A 13,084-nucleotide genomic window follows, 5' to 3' on the forward strand; every position below is an offset into this window, starting at 1 on the left:
TATCACAACAAGTACCCTCCTTAATCCCCATCACCTATTTAACCCAACCCCTCCACCCACCTCCCCTTTAGTAACCATCAGTTCTCTATAGTTAAGAGTCTGTTTCTTGGTATTCCTCTTTTTTCTTTCCTATGTTCATTTGTTTTGTTTCTTAAATTCCATATAGGAGTGAAATCATATGGCATTTATCTTTCTTTGACTGACTAATTTCACTTAGTGTAATACTCTCTAGCTCCGTCCATGTTGTTGCAAAGGGCAAGATTTCATACTTCTTTTATGGCTGAGTAATAACCAATGAGATATATATATATACGTATATATATATATATGTATATGTATATATCCATCCCACATCTTCTTTATCTGTTCATCAGTTGATGCACATCTGGGCTCTTTCCATAATTTGGCTATTGTTGATAATGCTGCTATAACATCAGGGTGCATATATTCCTTTGAAAACAGTATTTTTAATCTTTTTTTATCTTTGACCTATTGATTGTTTAGTAGTATGTTATTTAACCTCCATGTATTATTTCCTCCATGTGTTATTTCTGGATTTTTCCTTGCAGTTGATTTCTAGGTTCATACCATTGCTGTCGGAAAATATGCATGATAAGATTTCAGTCTTTTTAAATTTGTTGAGACTTGTTTTGTTGCCAGCATGTGATGTATTCTGGAGAATGTTCCATGTGTACTTGAAAAGAATGTGTATTCTTCTGTTTTGGATGGAATGCTCTGAATATATTCATTAGATCCATCTGTCCAATGTGTCATTCAAAGTCAGTGTTTCCTTGTTGATTTTCTGTTTGGATGATCTATCCACTGATATAGGTGGGGTGTTAAATTCCCCTACTATTATTGTATTACTACCAGTTTCTTTATGTTTGTTAACAGCTGCTTTATATATTTAGGTGCTCCCATGTTGAGTGCATAAATATTTACAATTGTTATATCTTCTTGTTGGCTTGTTCTCTTATGATTATGTAGTGTCCTTCTTTGCCTCTTGGTACAGTCTTTGTTTTATTTATTTATTTATTTTTATTTACTTTTTATTTTTTTAATTTAATTTTATTATGTTATGTTAGTCACCATACATCATTAGTTTTTGATTTTAAAGTCCATTTTGTCCAATATAAGTATTCCTACCCCAGCTTTCTTTTCAGTTCCACTTGCATGATATATATTTTTTCATCCCTTCCCTTTCAATCTGCATGTGTCTTTAGGTCTGAAATGAGGCCCTTGTAGGCAGCATATAGATTGGTCTAGTTTTTTTTAATTATTGATGAAGTCACCCTGTGTCTTTTGATTGAGGCATTCAATCCATTTACATTCAAAATAATTGTTGTTAGTTATATATTTATTGCCATTTTGTTACTTGTTTTATGGCTTTTTTTCTTTTTCTCTACCCCTTTCTTCTCTTGATCTCTTCTCTTGTGTTTTGATGGCTTTCTTTAGTAATATGCTTGGTTTCCTTTTTATTTTTTGCCTGTTACAGGTTTTTGATTTGTGGTTATCAATAGGTTTATAGATGATATCTTGTGCATATAGCAGTCTATATTAGGATGATGGTCACTTATGTTTGAACCCATTCTAAAAGATCTGAATTTTTACTCTCCCCCCCACCATATTTTACGTATATGGTGTCATACCTTACATCCTTTTATTTTGTGAATCCAATGACTGATTTTTATAGATATACTTGATTGTACTGCCTTTGTGCTTTAACCTCCATACTGGTTTTATAAGTGATTAATCTACTACCTTTTGTGCTATGCATACCTGTGAATTTTTTTTTTTCCTTTCCTACTTTTCTTACTCCTGCTTATGGAATTGTTTCTACTCAAAGAATCCCCTTTAACATTTCTTATAAGGCTGGTTTAGTGGTGATGAATTCCTTTAACTTTGTTTGTCTGGGAACCTTTTTATCTCTACTTCTATTCTGAATGATAGCCTTATTGGGTGGAGTGTTCTTGGTTGTAGGTTTTTCCCTTTTAGCACTTTGTATCACACCACTCCCTTTTGGCCTGCAAAGTTCTGCTGAAAGATCAGCTGATGGCCTTATGGGTTTTCCCTTGTATGTAACTATTTTCTTTGCTCTTGCTGCCTTTTTTTTTTTTTAAGATTTTGTTTATTTGAGAGAGAGAGAGACAGAGATAGCCAGAGAGCATGAGTGGGGAGGAGAGGGAGAAGCAGGCTCTCTGCTCGGCAGGGAGCCTGATGCTGGGCTCGATCCCAGGACCCTGGGATCATGACTTGAGCAGAAGGCAGATGCTTAACTGACTGAGCCACCCAGGCACCCCTCTCTTGCTGCTTTTAAAATTCTCTGTTTTTCACTACTTTTACCCATTTTAATTACTATATGTTTTGGTGTGGACCTCCTTGGGTTGATTTTGTTAGGGTCTCTCTGTGCTTCCTGGATCTGGATGTCTTTTTCTTTTTCCAGTTTAGGGAAGTGTTGAGCTATTATTACTTTAAATAAATTTTTGCCCCCTTTTCTCTCTCTCCTTCTTCTTCTGGGATCCCTATAATGCAAATGTTATTACACTTGATGGTGTTTCTGAGTTTCCTTAACTTATTCTCATTTTTTATTATTCTTTTTCCTTTTTCCTGTTCAGCTTAGTTACTTTCCATTACTCAGTCTTCCACCTCACTGATCTGTTTCCTCTAGTCTACTATTTATTACCTCTAGTGTATTTTAAATTTCAGCTATTGAATTCTTCATCTCTGGTTGGTTCTTTTTTATATTTCTTTTCTCTCTGTTGAAGTTCTCACTTTTCTCAAGTCCAGTGGGTATCTTTATGACCATGACTTTAAATTCTCTATCAGGCATATTGCTTATCTCTGTTTCATTTAGCTTCTTGCTGTGATTTTGTTCTGTTCTTCCATTTGGGACATATTTGCCATTTCCTCATTTTTTCTAACTCACTGTTTCTAAGTGTTAGGAAAGTCAGCTACATCTCCTGCTCTTGAAAGTAGCGGCCTCATGAAGAAGAGGTTCTGTAGTGCCCTTCAGTGCAACGACCCCTGTTCACTAGAACCTGGCACTTCAGTCATGTCTCTTGTGTGTGTTGTGTGCACCTTACAGTTGTGGCTGAGCTGCATTTGCCTTTAGTTCAGTTATCTGCAATGGCTCTCTTTGCTTGTTTGGAGCAGGGTTTGGTCCCTGTGTTATTAGTGGGCCAGTCTGGGGCTGCCTTGGGCTTGAGTTGAGTCAAACTAGGCATTTGCCAGAGTTGCGGTAGCACCAAACTGCAGTGTGAGGTTCCCATGTCATCCTCCTAAGAAGGTTTTTCTGATGGGTGGGGCCTGCTGTCAGACCAGATGTCTGCCCCCAGCCCACTGCTCGGTCCACAGTTGGAGAGGTGTGTATGGTTCTCTTCCCCTCTCCTTGGGGCAGGAATCAATTTGGTGTGGTCCTGGCTCCTTTTGGGGCTACTTGCACACTGCCTTATTTGTAGCTTTGCTTTGGATGGACTGCCAAGGGCACATTGGAGGGGGATGGGTCCACAGGACAACATAGGGGCAGGGTGCCTGGTACCAACAAGGTGCAGAAGGGGTCTGCAGCTGCCTGGGAAAAAATCCCACTGATGCTGGGTTGGAGGGGGTGAATCTACAGGAGAGCATGCAGGATAGGGCATACTGTTAGCAAGCTGGGTGGAGAGTGTTTGAACTGTGCTGGTTCTGGCAGATGTCTCTGTATCTAGGTTGGGAAGTGGGAGAGAGAAGCATCATGTGAGTTCTTTTTTTCTTGGAGAAGTCTCCCAAAGACTTCGCTGTCTCTTCAGCACACACTCTGAGATTAGTAAATAAATCTCTCTCCTGTACACCCCAGACATTTTCCAAACTGCTGCTTCTCTGCTGTATCTCAAAAGGACTGTTTGTTATGCTGTCTCTTTAAGAGCAGGGATACAGTTTCCTATCACCCTCTGACTCTCCCAGAGCTGAGTCTGCTGATTTTTAAAGTTCCAGGTGTTAACCCAGCTGATTGTAAGAACACACAAAGTTAGGCCCTTCTGGTTTTTAAAGCCAAATGTTATGAAGAGTCATCTTCCCAGTGTAGTTCCCCGGGTCTGAGGTACCGGTATGTGCTCTGTTCCTCTCCCCTCTCCATGCCCATGGTGTCCTATTCTCCCATGGGTCAGTTTGGCTCCTGACTCTGTTTCCACCCTTCCTACCCTCTTCTCTACAGTTAGCTGTGGAGAGTCTGTTCTGCCAGCCTTTGGGTCATTTTCTGAGTTTATATTTATATTGATGTGGGTGTTATCTGGGTCTATCCATAGGACAAGGTGAGCCTAGGACCTTCCTCCTCTGCCATATTCCCTGGAAGTTTAAGATTAGTTTTTGTATTTTTAAAAATCTGGGAGGAAATCAAAAGAATAAATTATATGAAATTGGAATTTCAGTGTCATAAAGTTTTATTGGAATATAGCCATATGAATTCATTTACATGTTGTCTATGGCTGCTTTCACCCTACAATGGCAGAGCAGTTGTAACAGAGTTGAATGATCTGCAAAGTGTAAAACATTTACTATCTAGCCCTTTACAGAAAATGTTGGATGACACATCAAGATGATCACATGTTTATTCTCTTTTACCCTACTAAAGTATCAGGTAGGATGCTTTCAGCCGCAAGTAACAGAAATTATGACCCAAACTTGTTTAAGGAATGTGAACATTTATTATCACATGTAGACAGTCTCCAGGGATGGTATAGTCATTCTTCATGTCTTATTCTCCTGGCTTTGCATCCAGTGTTGTTTGTCTTTGTTCTTAAATGTCCTCCCTGCCCAGACAGATTCTTTTGATTTTGATTTTCTTTGTCTCTAAAATAAAATTTCTCTGACAATACAAGTAGAATTATTTGTAGAGATTGGTTTCTAGGGATTTTGTATATTTATGCTTCAGCAAATGTAGTTTAAGAACATGTTAATCTGGGCACCTGGGTGGCTTAGTCGGTTAAGCGTCTGCCTTCAGCTCAGGTCATGATCCCAGGGTCCTGGGATCAAGTCCCACATCAGGCTCCCAGCTCTGTGGGGGGTCTGCTTCTCCCTCTGCCCCTCTCCCACTCATGCTCTTGCTCTCTCTCTCTCTCAAATAAATAAATTCTTTTTTTTTTTTTTAAAGAACACGTTAATCTGATTTCTAATTACATGATCATGTGGGTGGACACTTCATGCCATATGCAAATGATCATGTCACATATGCAATGACACACACACTGAGATCTTTGAAAATGTCCTTATGGCAAGATATTTAATATAACCATGAAACTTTCCAAACATTTCTGTGTCTCCCTGATGTTTTCTGTCTTAAAGATCACTTTAGTGGCTGGGCTTTTTAGGAACAGTACTTGAGAAGCTTTTTATGTACCGATGGCCTTGTGAATGAAAATGGCAGTGAGGAAGGGCCTGAAGTGCTGGCCAAGTGTGATGATAATCTTTTCATTTTTGTCACCTGATATCCAGTCAATTTCCTGAGGGATATAACCATCATCTGTCACAGATTAGAGCTGAAAGAGTGACAAAAGAGTAGCTATGTTTTTTCCACCCAATCTAAATGTGTCTGTCTGCATCCAAAAGCAAATGTTTCTTAAAAATTTCAGTTGCATGGGGTGCCTGGGTGGCTCAGTCAGTTAAGGGTCCACCTTTGGCCCAGGTCATGATCTCAAGGTCCTGGGATCAGGCTCTGTGCTCAGCGGGGAGTCTGCTTCTCCCTTTCCCCCCTCACTCATGCTCTCTGTCTCTCAAATAAATAAATACTCAAAAAAATTCCAGTTCCATGAAGATCAAAAAAGTTTAGTGCTAATAAAAAATTTGTTTAACTCAAAGGCAATGATTAATATTTTTAAAAAGAATATTCTATCATTTAAAATACTCATCTATCTAGATTATTTTTGATTGGAACATCCTACACTTTAGGGTAGGTTATCTGTTCATATGTATGAAATATCAATCAAAATGTAAAGTTTTCATTGGAATTTATAAAAAGGAACAACATTTCTTGTGAAAAAGGGAATAAAACATATTTTAAATTAAAAGGCTCAAATCTAGAAATCTAAATGAAGTTGAAAATAAAATAACCGAAATGAGAGAATAGAGATCTCATTAAAAATCCTTTAATATCAGCCTGAATTTCTGAAGAATGTAAAATAATTACATACTTTTTGCAAGTTTGGGTAAGTATTCGATCCACTGGTGCAGTATAGAGTCTCCCAGGAGGTAAAAGAATTTTCCTTTCAAACAGTCATTTATTTCAATTGTATTTATCTGAATCTGGTTATAAAATATTGTAATCTACCTTCCTTCTGAAGTATAACTACCAGGGACAGGAATCTTCATTCTGACTTGGTACTTGTCTTTTATTTTTTCACTCTCTAGTAACAGAAACACTTGTGGTAAGTGATTTTATTGGCATAAATTAAATATCTAACCTTCTTTCTTTGTCCTTCCCTTTGTTGATTTCTTTCTCTCTTCCTCACACTCCTATTTCCTAATTCCTTCCCTTCCTCTTACTATTTTTTGATCACCAGCTTTGTTTTAGCCACTTCTACTCATTCATTTGAGTCATCTTGACTCCTTCTTGTTAATTTTCTCCCATAGTTAGCTCTTTGTCTCTAACTTGAATATTAGTGGTCTAAAAATTGGTGTCCTTGCACCAAACTACTTACCTTTGTTCCATTAATGAAGCAGTAGTTTTATTTTCTCTATGAAATTTTTTTCCATAGGAATATTTTTGTTAAAAACTAGCTTAAAAATATAATACACCCACATTTAAAAAAATCCAAATAGTAAAATACCTAGTTTGAATTGATATTTTAAAAATAGGATTTCACAAAAAGTAACATACAGCAGACAACACAAACTAATATTCTGAGATTTTCCAGCAAGTTCCATTAGAATTACAGGCTCTGTTAGCACATGTCTGCCTTCCAAGGCATTGTATGTAGCAATGCACCAAAAGTTTTGCTATGGCATAATGAAAATCATCAGATTTCTCACCTGTCAAGTTTCCTTTTAACTCACTATGCCCCTCCCCATCCCCACTGAGTGAATGCCTTCTATTTTAGGTTTGTTACATAGCATTTCTGTACTGATACCATATTCTGTATTAGACAGGAAGCAAATAATAATGACTTAAAAATATAAATTTATTTATTCCTCACATAACAGTCCTAAAGTAAGCAGGCCAAGGCCAATATGATGTTCCATGGTTTCAAGGGCTCCAGTTCCTTCTGCCTTATTCTGCCACTCTTTTTTTGGAGAAGGTATGATAATCTTAACTTTATTAGTTTCTTATAGCTTTACTGAGGTATAACTGACAACAAATAACTACATGTATTTAATGTATGCAGTTGGGTGAATTTGAACATATGCTTATACCCATGATACCATCATCACAATCAAGGTGCTATTCTTTTTTTTTTTTTAAGATTTTATTTATTTATTTGAGATAGAGAGCATGCACGAGTGGGAGGGTGGGAGGGAGAGGTGGAGGGATAGAGAGAAGCAGGCTCCCCGCTGAGCAGGGAGCCTGATGTGGGGCTCAATCCCAGGACCATGACCTGAGCCGAAGGCAGACACCCAATCGACTGAGCCACCCAGGCACCCCATGGTGCTATTTTAAATATATGACAGCAATCTCATGGTCTAACATGGCTCTTTGATCTCTCAGCATTATATCTAGAGTTTAATCAATAGGAAGGGGAGGGCAAGTTGTTTTACTCTTAAGGCATGACCTAGATGTTTCCCATAGCACTTCCACTCATAATCTTGGCCAAAATATAGTTATGGTCACCACTAGCTGCAAGGAAGACTATAGCCTTTAGGTGGGTGACCATGGGCCCAGATAAATAATGGTGTTTTGTTACCAAAGAGGGAAGGGAGAAGGGATACTGGGAGACCACGCCCAGTCTCTGCTTTACTCCCCATGCTTAGTCCCCCATAGACCTTGCATTCCCTGGTTGTCTAGATCCACAGAATAGTCATAAGCATGGTTGTACTGTGTTTGTAACCTGTGGGCAAAGTGGAAAAATAGTGATGGTGGAAGAATTGGAAAATTCTGAAATAAGAATTTTTCAGGTAATCCTGGAATAACTAAGTCCTGGTGATTTGGTTTGCTAAAGAGAGTTTCCATAATCCTATAATTATATTAAAATTTTAGTGTGACATGGTTGGGTTTCTGTGAGGTTTGATAGCATTGCACCCTGAATGACTGAATATTGTTACCCTGAAATCTTAAGATCCATACACCCATCCTAATAATGTAGTGGCATGCTTTGGTGAGAAGAGAGCCTTTAAGCTTATTATTGTAAACCATATCTTGTACAATATTTATGTGTCAAGGTATTCATTTTGCCAAGTGTCAAGCTAATATATATATATATATATCAGATATATAACAAATTCCTTATGATTAGTATTAACATTTACTTAACAGTATGTTAATAATAAGATTCCATTATATTTATTGATTAGTTTAAAGATTACGGTAGAGAGACTAATGTCTCCCCAAAGATACCTGCATTCTAATCCCTGGGACCTGTGAATATGTTACCTTCCCTGGCAAAAGGGACTTTCCAGATATGATTATAGGTATGGATTTTGAGATGGGAGATTTTCCTGGATGATCCAGGTGGGACCAATCTAAATCTCATGTGTCCTCAAAAGGGGGAGAGGGAGGCAGAAGAGTGGGTCAGAAGGATGTGATGTGGGGACTTGACCTATTGTTGTAGCTTTGTGAAATGGTGGAGGGGGCTGTGAGGAGGAACAAGGGCACCTCTAGAAGCTGGAAAAGGCAAGGAAGCAGATTCTGCCCTAGAGCCTCCAGAAAAGAATGCTGCCAATACCTTTATTTTAGCTCAGTGAGACAAATGTTTGACTACTAAACCACGGAACTGCAAGATGATATATTTTTATTGTTTTAAGCCACTTTGACACCTTTCAACATCAAGTCATCCCATCCAACAACATTTATAGAAATAGAAGAAAAAAAGCCCCTTAGTTTATCACTTAGTAACATGAAACGTCTCTTTCTGTAGATCATGCACATTTTAAAAATTTTTAAATTTTTTTAAAAAAGATTTTATTTATTTATTTGAGATAGAGTGAGAGAGAGCACAGGCAGGGCGGAGGGGCAGAGGGAGAAGCAGGCTCCTGGCTGAGCAGGGAGTCCAATGCAGGGCTTGATCCCAGGACCTCAAGATCATGACCTGAGCCGAAGGTAGACACTTAATGGACTGAGCCACCCAGGCGCCCCTAGATCATGCACATTTTGTTAAATTTGTGAAATAGCTTTTCAGAGCACAAAGTGGATCATATCACTCTCTTCCTTAGTTGATTTTTGTAGCTTTCAAAAGCTTACTGAATGAACCTTAAAATTCTCAGCAGGGTCATTTGGTTTCTTCCTTTCTTTCTAGCCTCTTCCTTTGCTATGGTCCACTAAATACTCTCACTCCATTGGCCTATTGAACAAAGTCCATGGTGATTTTGCTTACAAGTAGAGTTATCAGATAAAAAAAAAAATACAGGATGCCAAATTAAATTTGAATTATTTCTAATAAGGAATAACTTAGTGTATTTTCTGTGCCGTATTTACTCTTTATCTTATGTAATATGCATAAACACTTAGAAATTACTCAAATTTAACTTATACCCTAGATGATTATTTGCTAAACCTGGCAACCCTACTCATGATCTTTATGAGTTTTCTCTTTCACCTCATTCTCTGTCTACAGATATCCTTCAGGGCTAAGTCAAATATCAACTTTAACATAAGCCCTTGCCTTTTTACTTTCTTCATAGAATTGGTAGGTTGAATGTCTTTTGGATTGCAACCTTGCTGAACATTTATTTTTCTCCATTTGCCCATAATTCCTCATATCTATTAGAACCTTAATAAACATTTGCAGAATACATGAATAAATATTAGGCAATAAATCATTAGTTGAAATAAATCTCAAAATGAATGTTATTGGTAAACTCAGATAGGCTTTATAGAAAGTTATTTTAAAGCCAAGTATAAACATTATTCTTTTATAAGTAACATGGCTTTGCATTTGCCACTAAAACACATTTAATAAAAAGGACACTCCGTATAAAATTGCTAAGTGCATAAACTAAAGGTTAGGAAGTTATGCCAACAGAGAATTAGGATAACCAAACCAAAATGTTCCTATTCTGAAGCTGTGGGTAACCATCAAAGACATTTGCACAGTGCCCCAGACAGATCACTGACTCTAGGAGATGCACTACCATGTTTAAATATGAATGTAGAATACTAACACTTTCCCCTTTTGGATAAACAACTATAAAAATCTGTTATAAAAAAATTTTGAAATAATTTCCTTGAGCTGATTTCTCTCTTTAAAATCCAAGGTGACTGACATCACAAACACCGGCTAGGAATTGTGCTCCAGGAAATCCATGATTACTAGGATTCATATTGATAAACTTACCCCTGCATAAGAATGTCTCTTGGAAGACCCACGCCAAGCACCACCCACCACAGGACAGAACAAACTTACTATTACATTGGAGATGTCCATGAGTTTAAGAGGTTTCACCATTTCAACTCCCGCATTGAACCTTCAGAAAATAAGATAACAAATTAGCCTGCTGTCTGTCCATACAATACAGGTAATAAAAGTCTTTTGTTTGTGAGTAAAAAATAATTTAAAATTTTCTACAACTGAAAACTATTGTTGTGAATTTTGTATGTATTGGACATTGTATATGGATTAGCATTTTGGAAAACTGTCTACCTTTCTGAGAGCACCTGAAATCCAGGGCCACTCTGCTTATCTGCCCCATGCAATCAGTGTGTCCTGGGATTTTCAATTCAAAATATTTATCTAATAAGCAAGTTCTCTTCTTTCATTGTTTCTGCATCACTTATTCAAGTTCATGTAATAGTTTTCTTGGATTACTGTGAGCTTCTAATTAACCAAGCTGCCTCAGTTTTATCCCACCTATATTCTTCAATACAACTGCCAGAACACCCTTTCTAGTTGCAAATGCAACTGCATTCATTACTATTTAAAATCCCAATGACTTACTTAAGGACTTCAGGCTCCTTAGCATGGTATGCAGACCTTTTTTCACAGGGTTCCTGCTTCTTTATCTACGTTTCTTGCTATGCTTACCTTCCATTTTTCCTAGAAACTCACCTTCTGATGATTGTGAACTATATCAAGAAAGGTAGTGCATTTGCCTGATTCATGGCTATCTCCCTAGTATCTTCAAAGAGGCTGGCAGAAAGTCATGTTTAGTCTGATGCATGAATAAATATACATTGCATTTCTTTTCCTCCAGCTGATGAGTCTTCCTGCTTCAGAGCTCTTATCCTCCTTTTGACTCACTCTTTGTTTCAAACCTGTGTATGTGTATATGTAAAAGGGAATATAGGAGGAATGGGGATCCAGGTGCTAGGTATAACAAATATAAGTGGTACTTAATTCTCTGCTGTACATGACTCTCAGGTTCAATTCAGAAAAAAGGGAAGAGATCACATTTTCATCCTTACTGTGACTTTAGGCATAAGAATGGTTAGTGGGTAGGAAAAGATTTGGTGTGATGCACCATCAGAGATCAAAGAGAAAGAACAGAAACCCAACTGAGCTTTTACTTATTTCAGAAGGGAGTCAGGGACTACAGATCAACACTTGGATAGCTACATGAAATCTGGAATGCATGTTATTTTTTCCGTATTTGCTATCCATATTTTATTTCCTCTTAGCATATTTTTTGAAAGCTTGAGGGAAGAAGGTAGCATTCCACTCTGTCGTTAGGCTTAGGGAAAATTATTCCTCAGGATCAAAATGGATAGTAGCAGAATGGAAAGGAAGAGGAATCGGACTGAGCTTCTGAAACTTAAAGTTAGCAAAGGAGCAAAAGAATCTGAAACTGATAAGTTGTCTCAGGGCTTGGCCCACAGGTTCTGTATTTGTGGTGGTACAGAGTTACCCTTTGCAGAATGGCTCATGAAAAGATCATGATAGTTCATTCTAAGCAATGAAGTTTTCCAGCTTAATGGAGAACTGGTAGACCAAGGAGTGAGCATCTATTGTGAGCAAGGGAAGAAAGATATAGAATTGATGCAGCCATGATTGATGAGAGAAATATGCTTATATCCCAGTTTGTGGAGGCCTGTTAACTGGTGGCTTTTAAGAATCACTACATCACAATTTGGTGAATATGGACTCCTTCAACCTGAGCAGCACATGCTGAGGAGAGTCTGATCTTGAGATCAACTGGAGATGACCAGTAGGAGTTGGCTTTTGGGAAAGATTACTCAGGATGCAGTGTGGACAGTGGATTAGAGATGGTAGGATTGTTGGGAGGGAAGCTATGACAAGTAGTCTAAATGAGGTGATAATCTGAACTCAGCAGCACTAGGCATGGAGAGAAATGGATGAATGCAAAAGATATTTAAGAGGTGGAATCTACATAATAGGATATGGGGGATGAAAGCACATGGATGTTCATTTTATCAAAGAATCCTTTTTTGGTGTAACATTTTAAACACAGAATACTTTTACACTGAATATATTTTGTAAACCTAGGTCTGCAGTAAAAGACATGATTGAATCTGAGAATACTGATCATCATGGGAAAGTAAAAGTACATATAACACAGAGTTCTACTTTGGGCAGCCCTCTGTTAGTGAACATTTTGGTGAGAATGCCGATCTTGGCAGTGGGAGTCATAAAAAGGGATCTCACAAACACACCACATGTCTCACCAGACCTTGAGGAGAAGAGGCATCTGAAAATGTCATGTTCAATATTAATTGAGATGGGCAATATAGCTCTGCCCATGGGAACATCTCAGAGTGTTTAAAAGTATATTTATGTGTGAAAAAGGCTTTATTCCTTGACAGTAAGATAAGAATCTCTCCATTCTGAGTGGTCATGTGAATCAGGGCCTCACAGGGTGTGTGCTGAGGTCTCACGCAGCTCAGCACTTGAGTTTAGGGTCAGGCCATATTCAGCGAAGACATGAGTGGTGCCATTGACAAATTTACCTCTGAAAATAACCCTGTCATGGCCTTGGTTCCTTGCCCTCAAGAGAGCAGATACTCCTTCAC

At 38.0% G+C, this 13,084-nt stretch overlaps 1 protein-coding gene across 1 annotated transcript in view; it reads right to left on the reverse strand.

Moving 5' to 3' along the window:
- NXPE1 (neurexophilin and PC-esterase domain family member 1) overlaps positions 1-13,084 on the reverse strand; it is a 66,910-nt gene that overhangs the window by 52,525 nt on the left and 1,301 nt on the right. Inside the window, 11 exon segments of the mRNA XM_035008989.1 lie at positions 61-65; positions 5,217-5,244; positions 5,247-5,291; positions 5,294-5,516; positions 5,518-5,599; positions 5,772-5,802; positions 6,162-6,374; positions 10,520-10,586; positions 12,852-12,889; positions 12,892-12,953; positions 12,955-13,084. Coding sequence (XP_034864880.1) covers positions 61-65; positions 5,217-5,244; positions 5,247-5,291; positions 5,294-5,516; positions 5,518-5,599; positions 5,772-5,802; positions 6,162-6,374; positions 10,520-10,586; positions 12,852-12,889; positions 12,892-12,953; positions 12,955-13,084 — 924 coding nt within the window.

Source organism: Mirounga leonina, unplaced genomic scaffold (assembly GCF_011800145.1).
Source record: "Mirounga leonina isolate KUSES-001 unplaced genomic scaffold, KU_Mleo_1.0 Mir_153, whole genome shotgun sequence".
In the NCBI taxonomy this organism is placed as follows: domain Eukaryota; kingdom Metazoa; phylum Chordata; class Mammalia; order Carnivora; family Phocidae; genus Mirounga; species Mirounga leonina.